The sequence below is a fragment of the Neovison vison genome, chromosome 13 (assembly GCF_020171115.1).
Source record: "Neovison vison isolate M4711 chromosome 13, ASM_NN_V1, whole genome shotgun sequence".
In the NCBI taxonomy this organism is placed as follows: domain Eukaryota; kingdom Metazoa; phylum Chordata; class Mammalia; order Carnivora; family Mustelidae; genus Neogale; species Neogale vison.
In genome coordinates this window covers 85,049,721-85,063,373 of record NC_058103.1, presented here as the reverse complement: position 1 = coordinate 85,063,373, position 13,653 = coordinate 85,049,721, and the positions used below count along the sequence as shown (strand labels likewise).

General features: G+C 50.7%; 1 protein-coding gene across 3 annotated transcripts in view; it reads left to right on the top strand.

Annotated features, from left to right (window-relative positions):
* The window catches only part of CAPN3 (calpain 3), a 49,539-nt gene that overhangs the window by 26,213 nt on the left and 9,673 nt on the right, over positions 1-13,653 (top strand). For 2 of the 3 annotated variants that reach the window (XM_044229531.1, XM_044229532.1), the window contains exons 3-12: positions 1,182-1,300; positions 3,122-3,255; positions 4,002-4,170; positions 5,006-5,149; positions 7,217-7,300; positions 8,144-8,229; positions 10,443-10,520; positions 11,262-11,422; positions 12,505-12,674; positions 13,065-13,076. In XM_044229531.1, coding sequence (XP_044085466.1) covers positions 1,182-1,300; positions 3,122-3,255; positions 4,002-4,170; positions 5,006-5,149; positions 7,217-7,300; positions 8,144-8,229; positions 10,443-10,520; positions 11,262-11,422; positions 12,505-12,674; positions 13,065-13,076 — 1,157 coding nt within the window. The remainder of the gene's footprint in view (positions 1-1,181; positions 1,301-3,121; positions 3,256-4,001; positions 4,171-5,005; positions 5,150-7,216; positions 7,301-8,143; positions 8,230-10,442; positions 10,521-11,261; positions 11,423-12,504; positions 12,675-13,064; positions 13,077-13,653) is intronic. The other variant, XM_044229533.1, reaches the window with a different exon arrangement.

The following is a 13,653-nucleotide window of genomic DNA, read 5'->3' as shown; positions in this document are numbered from 1 at the left end:
GTTTGCACACAGAAAGCGCACCTGTGACCCAAACTCTTGTTGAAATTGCCCCAGCAGCACTCCATATGAAAGGAGTCTCCACACAGATGACAGTTGTCACGGGGGTGCACGTCCAGTGTTCTGTCTCGGTGGTTAGCTTGGCTCTTCTTGAAGTAGTCTCTTCAGTGTGGACCGCAGGAAAGCTCTGTGAGGCAAAGTTGGAGACAACATCAACAGATATAGTTTACAACTTGAGGAGAAAGAGCATCCAAGACCCAGTGGAACAAATTGGCTTATTTGGCCCCAGAAAGAGAGGTTGAAGAGGTTTTCAGTATCTGGGTTCCTACACTTTGGAGAAGGCTGCCTATAGAGCCCTGGGCGAGCTCATAGTCTGGACCTTCTAACAGAAACTGTTTCAAAGGGGAGGCTTGCTTCTTCTTGGGGGGGAGCAGGACAGGGTGGGGAGGAGGGCTTCTGACACCTCTTGGTCTCCCCTCTGCCAGCTCAAGGATGCCATCACGTCCACACAGCAAAACAAGGGCCTTGCAGAACTTAAACCAGCCTCTCTAGAGGGCGTCTCTGTGACTGCCAGTGTACCAGGCATGCCCACTGGGTGCTCACTGTCTCTCTCTCTCTCTCTCTCTCTCTCTCTCTCACACACACACACACACAGCAAAATGACTATATACCATACTCTGCCAGAAAGGAAGTTCAGGGAATAAGAGAATGTCCCCGTCTCCTTCCACTGTGAGCAATATATTCGTGCCACCTATAAACTGGTTGCCAGGCAGCTGCCTAACAGACTTTCCTTCCAGTACCAGGGGGCTTGGCCGGTGGCCCTCAGATGCCCAGGCTCCACCCTGAGGGGGGAAATGCACTACCACTGCAAAGATTTCATACAGGTGTTAGGAAGAATGACCCAATGTTGACCTACTGCTCTGTCTTCCTTGAGGTCCAAAAACGAAGCGAGCTTATATTACAGATGGAGGAATTGCCTACGACCTTCAGGCGAACCAGTCAAAAGTCAGAAGTTACCCTGACCAAATTGTCCAGGGACTGCTAGTCAGCTGCTCTGGGTGGACACCTCTGGAAGCAGGACAGTGAACACTAAGTGAACTCATTTGGCAGAGACATAGAAACGTCAGCTGGAATTCCGTCTTTCTCTTTCCTGGAGGTGACCTCTGCCCTGTGCTTGCCTGCAGGGGACTGCTGGTTTCTCGCAGCTATTGCTTGCCTGACCCTGAATGAGCGCCTGCTTTTCCGAGTCATACCGCATGATCAGAGTTTCACCGAGAACTACGCAGGGATCTTCCACTTCCAGGTGAGGGAACTGGAGTGTAGTTGAGAGGGCCAGCTGCCATCCACACACCCGCCGAACCCCCAGCACACACACACACACACACACACACACACACACACACACCCTGCGCCTCCTGGCCTTGACTTCCCAGCAGCTTCAGGAAAGTTTCCACCCACCCTCCCAGCCTTGGCTGTGGGCAGTGACCCTGTTAAGGCCTCAGGCCTTTTGAGGAAGCAGTTGTTTACTCTGCCTCCTAAGCCCATCACCCCTCCCACACCCCCACCTTCCGCTATGCCCCAGAAAGGCAGGAAGACATCCTGTTTGCTGGCCTGTGGATCTATTTTTGCCTCTCCACCTGGCTGGCTGCTGTGTTGTTACTCACAGCCCTCCTCAAGTAGGTCCCTAAGATACTAGCATTGGGAATTTGTAGGTTCACAACGGGAAAGCCCTGCGCCCTGCCTGACTATGCCTGACTATGGCTCCTTTTCTTGTTGCCCTTGAAGGCAGGTCTGCATGAAGTCTCGCACTCACCTTTTCTAGGCCCTGGAAGGAAAGTCTCGTCGGTCTGGGCACAGGCTTCTGGTTCAGCCCATAAATGAATCTTTCATTTCCAGACTCAATGAAACCACTGGAAATTTTCTAGATCCAGATTGTCCTATCAGAGAGCCAAATCCTGGTGTTGACCCAGAACTGAAGTGAGTTCCACATGTTGGGATCTAGCAGAGTCTGGGGTTCTGAGTCATCAACCTGTTTCCAGCCCCAGAAGCTCCTAATGTCCCAGAACCAATCCAAAGCATTACTTGATGTTCCTCCTGATCTTATATGTCAGCACTGAAGGCCTCAGAAAAGGCCTCTGATCAGGTTCAGTCCTGTTGCCCCCCCCTCCCCGAGCATGGGTAAAGCAGCCAGGTCCCCATTTTTGTTTCCTTCCTGGGCCATCAAGCTGCCAGTTTCCCTCTGATATTTAAAAGGTCTTATGACTGAAGGGCCGTATATATAAAAACCAGGTAGATTTTTACTCTCTTTTCAATAAGGGAGAAAATGTCATTAAAGGAAATTAAACCCTATTTGGCCTTCTTCAGTTAAAACTGATTTGTTCAAGAAAGAACAACATCCAGGGACACCCGGGCGGCTCAGTCAGTTAAGTGGCCAACTCTTGATTTCGGCTCAGGTCATGATCTCAGGGCCATGAGATCGAGCCCCGTGTCTTTGCGCTCAGCATGGAGTGTGCTTCAGATTCTCTTCCTCTCCCTCCAGCTCATGGTCTATCTCAAATAAATAAATAAAACCTTAAAAGAAAAAACAAAACATCCAGAACTGGAAATATTAGACAATGTTCCTGCTATAGCCAGAGTATATTCTGGGGCACTTCCCTCTTCCCTGTCAATCTTTCTTCTTCAGCAGCAATTTCTACCTTGTGTGTCATCTCTTGATTGATCTATAATCAATACATCACCTTCACCTAGACCAGTAGTTCTGAACCCTGACTGCACATTAAAGTCAGCTAAGATACCTAAACTATAATACGTAGACCCAGGAGACCAGGAGAATGAAAATCTCAAGTCCTCAGATATGCACAGAGCACTTACCATTCCCAGGACTGGACTGGACTGTGTGGAAGGGAGAAAGTGGTATGTACCCCACTTTATTCTCTCAAGAATCTCACAGTCCAGTTAGAGAAGGATGCACACACCTTAAACCCAAGGGTATGGACAAGCACCAAGAGGCCAAACAGAGGAAATGGGGCTGCTTGCCAAAGAGACTCAAGGGAATGTTGGAGTAGAGATACGTTTCCCAAAGGTGATCTGACGATGTGCCTCTGTCCTTGATGCTTTTGTGTAGTTCTGGCGCTACGGAGACTGGGTGGATGTGGTTATTGATGACTGCCTGCCAACTTACAACAACCAACTGGTTTTCACCAAATCCAACCACCGCAATGAATTCTGGAGTGCTCTGCTGGAGAAAGCTTATGCTAAGTAAGGCAATGCTCAAGGATGTGAGGTGGGACTAGAAGTGGGGAGTGGGGCGGCTGTAAAATCCAGCCCAAAGTCTTGTCACAAGAGGAGGCATTTGTGTGTGTGTGTGTGTGTGTGTGTGTTTGTGTGTGTTCAACTGTGACCCAGAGTCCGAGACGATTGGGTCCAGGCAGCAATGGCTATAACTAAACATGCTATATTTAAGGATAGAATGAAGTCATGCATAGAAGATCTTTGGATTCAGCCTCCTATCGTGAGCACTTTAATTCTGCCTTCAGAATTAAAGGTTGGTGTTGCAAGTCTTGGATCTGAGCGTTGTATCTCTGAAGCTCACGTCCCAGGGTTTGGCTTGGCTCAACCTCCTGATCTTGTAGTATATGAATAAAGTCATGTTGCTCTCACCTTGGAAGCTCCACCCCAGCCATTACTAATGGAATTAATGGAACCCTTCCTTAGGGTTTAGGATATGGTGGAAAGAGAACAACCAGGAAGTGGGAATAGCTGGGTTCCAGTCCCACTGCTTCCGGGTCTCTGGCGCCTTGGGTAAGCCACTTAGCCTTTGGAGCACAGTTTCTACAACGTGAAGAAAGGGAATCACAGTATCTATCCCATTAGCTTACAGAGTTGTTGGGGAATTAGGCAAGAAGACAGCACAGGACCTGAGAGTAAAGTCCTGGTGGCATGGCTCCCGGGTCATGTCCCCTGAAACGCTGGGACCTGGGACTGGTCTTCATTCTCTCTCCAAGGCTTCACGGTTCCTATGAGGCTCTGAAAGGTGGGAACACTACGGAGGCCATGGAGGACTTCACAGGAGGGGTGACCGAGTTTTTTGAGATCAAGGATGCTCCCAGAGACATGTACAAGATCATGAAGAAAGCCATCGAGAGAGGCTCCCTCATGGGCTGCTCCATTGATGTAAGTCGGGGCTGTGGGGTGCAGGGTGGGGAGCAGCCAAGGTGCAGGAAGCCCCTCATGTGATGTAGAGCAGCGTAGGGCTTTCCTCTGGGATGCGGTGGATGTTTTGTTTTAGGAAGCAGGAACTGGCTCTCAACTTTGAAAAATTTTCAGAGAAGAAGCGTCTCTGGGGAATTTCACCAAAGAGATGGGGCAAAGACATTCGAAGCCCGGGACTTGAGGTAGAAATAAGTCCAGAGGCCTGTGTCAGCACGGGCCTCCTGTGATTGGTGCTGCTCAGCCCCAGCCCGGCCCAATTAAGCTGACCACATACCTGTTCTGGACCAGAGCCCGCTGTTCCCTAAGACAGCCTCCTAGTCATTGAGCTTTGGGACGTGGGCTTTGTGTTGTCACCTGGGGGAAGCTTGGCCAGCAGGCACCGTCTCAGTGCAGTGGAGTGGTGTGATCCGAGACTGGGGCCAAGGGGAAGGAGATGGTAGACTGGCCAGGCCTCCTGGCCAGGAAACACATCTGCCCTGGGGCCTGCTTTGTGTGTAACAGTCTTGGCACTTTCCATCGCTGAGGAAGGGACCCAAGCAGAATTCCTGAATTTCCTTCCTTTCCCCATACTCCAAATGGGTCCAAAAGCATGGGAAGATCAGCTAGCATTAAACACCCATGGATGAACATTTTCTTTGTGTATCACTTTTCTCCATCTTGTCTCCATTCACACCGTTTATCTCTCCTCTTTTCCTTGTCTGTTCCCTTCCTTCATTCTGTCCTTCCCTTTCTGTCGCCCTCCCTCGTTTGCTCTCGCTCCTTCTCTTGGACTGACCCTGTCCCCACTGGGCCTCAGGATGGCACAAACATGACCTATGGAACCTCTCCTTCTGGACTGAAAATGGGGGAGTTGATTGCACGGATGGTGAGGAATATGGATAACTCACAGCTCAGGGACTCAGACCTCCTCCCCAGAGGCTCAGAGGACAGACCGACCCGGGTGTGTACACCTCCAATTGTCAGGACTGATCACCCCTCCGGCATGCATGACTGGGGCCTCCTGGTGTTAGACTCCCCTCAACAGACAGTGCCTTGCACACTGACCTCTGCATGGGCCTCCCAAGGGTCTGGGTTGGAATATCTTGCCCTCTCCAAGGCTCCTGAAGAAGGTGGGAGAAACAGGATTTGGAGGGAATATCTGTGGGAGCTCCTTCCTATCCTGTGGTCCTGGCAGTTTCTCTGATAACAAATTAACAAGTAGAAATACAAGAGAGACTTCACGTATTCTAAAATACTTCTCCTCTTCTAATTCATTCATTTGTTCATTCAACACATATTTATTGAGCTCTTAGTGAGTGCAACACTCTTCTAGCAAACAAACAAAATAGTTTTTGTTCACTAGAACAGTCTCTTCCCTCATGGCGCTTATATTTGAGTACTTTCGGAATAACGCATGTTCACTGAAGAATGCTGACTGAACCGTACAGAAAAGAACAGAGGAAAAATTAACCTACATTCTCTCCCATCTAAAGCTAGTCACTCTTAAGTATTTAGTAAACATCCATCTAGGATTTTTCTTTGCATACAGTTCATCTAAATGTTTATTTTTTAAAATCTCATAGTCTATGTACCTCTTTGCGGTTAGGCTTTGTTCAGTTAGCCTTATGTTCATAATGTGCCAGTATGAATTATATTGTTAATGTGTCTCCTAAAACATTTTTTAGTGGCTGCATGGTATGCCAACATACCAATAGGTTATAGTTTATTAACCCAATACCCTATTATTGGAAAATGGGATTGTTTCCCTTTCTTGTATTGGTTGTTATTTTTTAAATTATATTTATTAACATATAATGTATTATTTGTTTCAGGGGTACAGGTCTGTGAATCGTCAGGCTTACACACTTCGCAGCACTCACCATAACACATACCTTCCCCAATGTCCATAACCCCACCACCCTATCTCTACCCTCCCACCCTCAGCAACCTTCAGTTTGTTTTGTGAGATTAAGAGTCTCTTATGGTTTTCTCCCTCCCGATCCCATATTGAATGCTATTGTGAACATCCTATGAGATACGTCTTTGTGTGTGTCGTGATGAACCTCTGGGACAGACTGCCGGTGGAAATGTGCATAAGTAATGCCAACGGAATCGTTTCAAGTGGTGTCCCAGGTCTAGACATGAGGGACGTGTGGATCTCCTGCCCTATCCCTTTCTGTTCAGCATGGTCTGGGTCACGTAAGGACTGAGATATGGAAGAGGCTAATTGCCAAAAAGCCCAGGGTCCATCCACAACCCCAAACTTGAAAAGGCTCATGATTTGCACAGTCTGGCATGGCTCCCAGAGCTCATGTAAAGCCACAGAGAAATGGTCTAGGGCTCCCTGGGCATTGGAGACCCTACCCTCTGCCAAGCATTCTTGGGGCTGCCCCTTGGGGATTTCTGAAAATGGAAGAGCTTACCCTGCCTCCTTAGGCTGAGTCGTGTCTGAAGCAAGGACTTGCTTCTGGCCTCCTCCAAATTCCCTCCCTGGAAGCTGTGACTCTTGATTTCTTGAGTATGATGTTCTTGGTGGGTCTGGAGGAAGTGAGGGGATATACAGAAAGGAGGTTGGACCTATATGTTTTATCTAACCTCTTTTCTCACTTCCTTTCTCTGCTGGGAAGAGTCAGCTCTGGGTGAGCTCACGGTAAGGGGAAGCCTGAGTCCAGGACAGCCTCCATCTGTCCCTGTTTCTTCTTTTAAGACCCCAAGAGATCTAGAAACGAGGATCAGGGATCGTCTCACCTACCTCGACATTGTCGCAGCCTCACATGGATCTCTGATGGTCAGAACGGACCTTTTCAGGGCAACCAGCTTGAGGGAAACCACTCTTCTGGGCTATGTCTTCTTGACTGTCTAAAAGGGCCAGCAGTGGTCCTCACGTGGCTGGGAGGCCCCCTTTCAGAGTGTGGAGGAATCCTGTCCTCACAGAACCTGGAAAATTATCTCATGTGCGCTTTGTCTCAGAGGCGACAGAACTTCTGGCATCCAACCCCTGACAGGCTGTCTGGTTTTTGCTCCACAGACGATTGTTCCGGTTCAGTATGAAACAAGAATGGCGTGTGGGCTAGTCAAGGGCCATGCCTACTCGGTCACTGGGCTGGAGGAGGTGAGGCTGGCAGGGCAGGCGGGCTTGGGAGCCACTTGGGTTGCCTCCCAAAGTCAGGACTTAGCTACCTGAGCTCCTTCACCTCTGCAGGGTTGCCTCCTCTCGGGCGGGGGGGTGGGGGGTGGTGGTGGTGGTTCTGCTCAAGGTCTGAGTCCAGAGCCTATGGCTGGAGGGGGCCCCTGGAACTGTCAAGGTGGATCTTGCCACCAGGTGGTTCTCAAGTCATCTTTGCTTTCAGTGCTAAAGATGGCAGTTTTCCCAACATTTCCAGGGAACAAATAGAAATCACTTCAGTTTTAGGGAATTGATTTCACAGGTTCTCGTGTTTCCTGTTCTCTGGGAGGTGAACAGTTACAATATCTTGCTCTTTCTGGCACGTCTGGCTGGAGACAGGAAACTTGTCAGGACCATTGCACACAGCTGGGCAGGCTGTGCCCCATCCACAAGGATGGGCAGAGAGACTGGAAGAAGGGGCACTTTTTTTGAATTGGTCCACCTATGGGGGCCATTTGTCTGTAGCTCCTTGGCCTGCAAGGTGTATTTTTTTTCTAATTCAAACAAAGACACCTAGAGTGCTCGGTGCACCATGCCCATTCTCCCCCAAAGCTCATAATGGCCAGGAAAATCACTTCTCAGCAGACAGTCAAGCCCTGACCTCTGCAGACTCAGTTCTAGGGTTCTGGCATTTCCCCTGCCATTCCACAGAGTCTCCTTGACCAGGACCTGGCAGGGCAGCCCCTGTACAGGATTCTCTCCCTAACCCGACCCTAGCTCTCAGGGCAAGACAGAAAAGCTTCTTTCCAGGAAGGCCCAGACCAAGAGAGCCTTTTCTCTTTGTCCAAGGCCCTGTTCAAGGGGGAGAAAGTGAAGCTGGTGCGGCTCCGGAACCCATGGGGCCAGGTGGAGTGGAACGGCTCGTGGAGTGATGGGTAGGTGAGGGGGGCCCGCAGAGCCTGGGGCCAGGCTTCGCTGAATACCGCACCATGAGAGTACTACAGATGCTTGGTCTAAAATTACCCTCAAAACTCATGATCCGCAGAGAAGAATAGGGGACATGGGCTCCAGGGAAGGGCCCACAGAGGAGCCAGGGGAGCTGGGGATCCAGAGACCCTACAGTTGGCCACTGGCTAGAAAGGAAACTTTCTAGAAAGCGTGGGCTAGGTCCAGTAGAAACAAAGTTTGAAGGCAGGGGTCTGGATTTCCCTTCTGTTTCCTTATCTATAAAATGGGAACAGTGTTACCGCTCACGTGGTAAGCTGGAGAGTACCTAGCCAGTGCTAAGATTTCCTCTCCCTTAGTGTCCCCATAAAAAGTACACAGTGCCCCCGAACGAGCTTGCTAATTATCACCTAGAGGAACAAACTGGGTGTAGGAAAAATAACAAACACTGGAAAGTTACATGATGGCTCGAAAACATTTACAGAGCTTCTAGAGGGCACCCAATCACTGGTTCCCAATAGATTCACTGAGTGGGGGGCGGGGCAGCCCCTTGAGCTCTTTCATTCCCAAGAGGACATGGCAGGATTCAGTAGTTGTGCCTGCGCTCTTCAGCCTCTGGGCTTACCTCCACCCTGGGCGCCATCATTGCTGATTCACTCAGCTCTACCTTCACTTAGCGTCACTGAGCACTGGCTGGACAGCAGGCACAGGTCTGGGCACTGAGGCTGGCCCCTGAACAGGCAGCCTCCCCGGAGAGACTGGGATAATCTGCTGACTCTAGTCTTCTTACGGCCTCTTGCAGACACTGACCATGTTCCTTCCCTCAGCAGTGAGACAAATCCCCACCTCTTCTGTGCCAAATAGGTGGCAGGCCCCACGCTACTACCTGAGAACTTAGAAGTGAATAGGGAAACATAGGCCCTGCCCCTGTGAATGTCAAGTTCCAGTGGGAAGGACAAAACAACCACTAATAATGAAGATAAAGCTCCTGAAGATAAACCCGCCCCTCACCTAGTTTGGGTGGGATAGGAAGAGTAGAAAAAGGTTGTGGGAGAGATTGGCATGGGATCTGGGCTCTCTGGTCTGGGAAGGCCCTTGATGCCCCCTCAGCTGTCCACTGGCCCAGGCCACCCACAGGGACCCTCACTGTGTTCTCCAGCCCCATAGTTTGGTGTCCAGCCTTAACCCACATCCTACCAATGCCTCCACGCAGGGACTGCTGACAAGTGGGGCCCATCTCTGGGTCACTCAAGGAGACCACACTCCCTGCTCTGGGTCCCTCCTTCTGCTCTCCGGAACCTCCATTTTCCCTCGAGCATTCCCTGACCCCAAGCCCTTCCTCAATCCTTCACCTTGCCAAGGACAACCGGTTTAGCTTTATTCTCCTCAGCATGCCTGAAACACAAATGCGCTTCATTTCCTCCCTCCTGGGGAGAGTGTGGAAGACCAGCCAGCCTTTAGAAACACGCAGCCAGGCTATTTCCTGGGGTGGTAGGAAAAAGGAAATGTTTACATGCTTGGTCTTTTTCTTAGAACTCAGACAGTTACTTATTAGAGGGCAGGTGCTGTTCTAAAACTTTTGCATGCATAATTTCATTCATTGCTCATCGGAACCCTCTAAGTAGATGATAATACTCATTCCACTTTTGCAGTTGGGGAAACAGACACTGAGAGGTTCAGTGACTTTCCCAAGGTTACACAGCTAGTACTGGTAATATTAAATGGAATCCTGGGGGACACTGGGATGGCTTAGTCAGTAAAACGTCTGACTCTTGATCTCAGCTCAGGTTTTAATCTCAGAGTTGTGAGTTGAAGCCCCATATTGGGCTCCCTGATTACTTAAAAAAAAAAAAAAATCTAAAACCAAGTGGAATCCAGTCATTCTATGTCCAGAGATCAACTTTTAAAGTGTGAGGAGGGATTTAAAAGCAAAACAAAGCAAAACAAAAAAACCACCTCAGACCTCAGAAGGATCAAGCCCTTACAAACCCATTTAAGGTCTTATTCCTATGGATGGTGGGAAGCCATTATTGGGTTTTACACTGAGGGGATCAGATCTTTCCAATTTGATGCTTCATGCTTGCTACAATTAGAAGGCGAGCTACTCTTTCAGTTTTTTCATGTTCCTCTTTCTACTCCTGTCCCAGCCTACATCAGGCCTCTCCTTCTTCTTCCTTCCATAATTCCTCCATTTTCCCTCCAGCTGGAAGGACTGGAGCTTTGTGGACAAAGACGAGAAGGCCCGTCTGCAGCACCAGGTCACTGAGGATGGAGAGTTCTGGTGAGTCCGGAACCCAGAGGGACTCCAAAGGGTAAGGAATGAGGTGGGGAGCTGATTTCTCAAACCTCAGTGCCCGGAAAGAGGCCATCAGACCACAGCCCCCAGGAGATCTGGGCCCTATTCTCCTCCAGTCCAAGGCCCAGCAAGGATGGGGTTCTGTGAGGAGCCAGCCCAGTCACCGTGGTGACTGAGCCTGGATCCAGGCCAGCATGATGTGGCTCCTGCCTTGCCTGTGCCCCTCTGTGGTACACGCCGCTCCAGCCACTTGCTCCCTGGCCTTTGTGGAGCTGTCTTCTAGCCAAGGCAGCTCTCCTTTGCTCGCCCAGTGCCACGCTCACCCTCACTCTGATCATTTCTAAGTGGCCCTCAACTGTCAGCTTAAAGGGAACTTTCTTCGGGATCTCCGTTTTGCTTGCTTCATTGTCTGTCCTTCCCTAAACTGTCTTTCTGCTGAGCCCAGCGCAGTGCCTGGGTCCAGTACAGAGGGACACGGTTCCATTGGAGAACTGAATTGCTGCCAAGCTTTCCCACCAAGGACACAGAAGTCTGAATCATTACTGGAAGAGATGGTAGTATGGGGTGGAGACATGAGAGTGGATAGTGTTCACCCTAGAGAGGAGTGACAGGGTCCTCTCTGGCACCACGCCCAAGTTCGTCTGAATGGTCTGATCGTGCTTAGCTTGTCCCCGAGTCTTACCTTTCCCAGCCTCCCACATGGGCCTCTCTCTTCCAACCTCTCAGGATGTCCTATGACGATTTCATCTACCATTTCACAAAGCTGGAGATCTGCAACCTCACGGCTGATGCCCTGGAGTCCGACAAGTTGCAGACCTGGACAGTGTCTGTGAACGAGGGCCGCTGGGTGAGGGGCTGCTCTGCCGGAGGCTGCCGCAACTTCCCAGGTGGGAGAGGCTCGGGGTTGGGGGAGGGCTCCAGGAGGAACTGAGCCAGTACTATGTTCTGGGAGTATCTGATCTTATGAGACCCTCCCCATTTTACCAAGAAGGAAACTGCCATGCCAAGGAGTGTGCAGTAGGGAGCTGGTAACAGCAGGACACCGTGTCAGGAGGGTGCTGCATTCATAATGCTGAGGGTTGGAACTGAACACAGAATTAGCCTCGACTGCAAGGCTGCAAGCCAGAGATGAGGAAAGCTGGAGCAAGTCCCAGTGGGGGATATCGAGGGAAGAGGGCAGATTCAGGGGACAGGTTATTGGGAGGAGTCCCTGAAGAGTGACGTCAAGTTCCTTGACGTTTGGGGGAGCCCAAGGGAGGGTGTCAGTGTCACAGCATAAGACACACAGGAGAAAAAATTGGACGTGTTGTTGGTTTTACGGTGGAGCTGGCTGTGGGCTTGTAGGGAGGGGAGTTGAGCTGGGGACCTGGGGAGTTTGAGGCCCCTGTAGAATAGCCAGGTGAAGACGTGCCATAGAGAATTGGTTGCATGGATTAGAATGGTTCTTGGTGGTATGACTAGAAGTCAACATGTATCTGTGGAAGGCTGGAAAGAAGGGAAGAGGAAGGAAGGAAGACAGGAGGAAGAGAGGAAGGGAAGGAGGGACGGAGGGAGTCTGGTGTAGATGGGGCTGGGGTCTACATCATCCTTACGCAGGGACAGTTACAAAGTGGATAAGAAAGCCCAGGGGTGCAGAACAGTGGGGTGGGAGAGAGACCTGAGACCACAACCCAGGGGCCAACAGCATTTCAAGGGAGGGTGAGGAAAGGGAAGCCATCAGCAGAGAATGATAATCACAGCTTGGAGAGGGAGGAGGAGCCACACAGCCAAGCAGGGGGCTCCATCTGCAGAAAGGTGTGGGCTACCCACTGCTCCCCCCACATCGTTTGACAAATGCCTGAATCACTCCTTCTGTATTTATTGAGCAGTTAGGGGCAGGAGATCAGTAGGACCCCTCTGTCTTACTCCTCTTCCTGCCCGTTCCCTGAGAGGTACATCTGAATGCACATTTCCTTCCTGGGGGGCACAGACACTTTCTGGACCAACCCACAGTACCGTCTGAAGCTCCTGGAGGAGGACGATGACCCCGACGACTCGGAGGTGATCTGCAGCTTCCTGGTGGCCCTGATGCAGAAGAACCGGCGGAAGGACCGGAAGCTGGGGGCCAACCTCTTCACTATTGGCTTTGCCATCTACGAGGTGTGCAGTTCCTGACCGGCTTCCACCCCAGACATTCAGCCACTGACACACCGCCCCAGATACTCAACTCCACTCCTGGCCTCCAAGGCCAGGAGCAATACATTCCTCTGAGTGGAGAGTTTGGGGACTTCCCCAGTACTCAGTGTCCCCTCCCAGAACTCCTGGTATCAGGGCCACTTGTGTCAGAATCTCCTAGATATTTGTCACAGGAGGAAAAAACCCGGGATGGAGGAGTGGAGTGGGGCTAGGGCTGGCCGGATCGGTGGTGGGAAATCAGGCTTCTGCATGCATTCCACAGTGGCTGGCTTTCCCTTCCCGTGTGCATTTCATCCCTGTGCAGATGTGAAATCCACAGAATCTGAGCAGCTTCTTTTTCTGTTTTTCCTCAAGGTCCCCAAAGAGGTATCGAAGCGGCAGCAGCCAGCAGTTGTGCACAGTGTTGCCTGGGGGTCCTGTGTCCATCAGTGGCACATCGGGAAGCTTCCTGGTGGGGTTTGAGGGCAGGACTATGATAGGGGAGGGTCTTGCCTGTGTCACGAACTCCAGAGAGGGTGCATCAGGGTGATCTCCCGACTGTCACCGTCACGATGTGCCCTCTCTCCCACTAGAGGCTGTCACACACATGCTTTCATTTATATTCATATCTCACACACACACACACACACACACACACTTGCTCATACTCATACACATTCACACTTACAATTAATACACTGTCACACGGGCGCATTCTAAGGGTGACTGCCCTCTTTGGGATGGAGGAATCGCCTACCTCAGACCCCAGCCAAGGCCCCTCCTGCCTCCTTGGGGTCGCTCCCCATCCTGGAGGTGATTTGGAACTGACCAGCAGCAGTTCTGGTAAGTGGCAGAATGATAGACTTGACCTTCATTTCCGAATCACAACAGAAAAGGAGGAAGAAATGGGGTAGGAACTCCAGAGATGTGGAGCTATTTGAGGCCTTAATCACGACTGTGAACT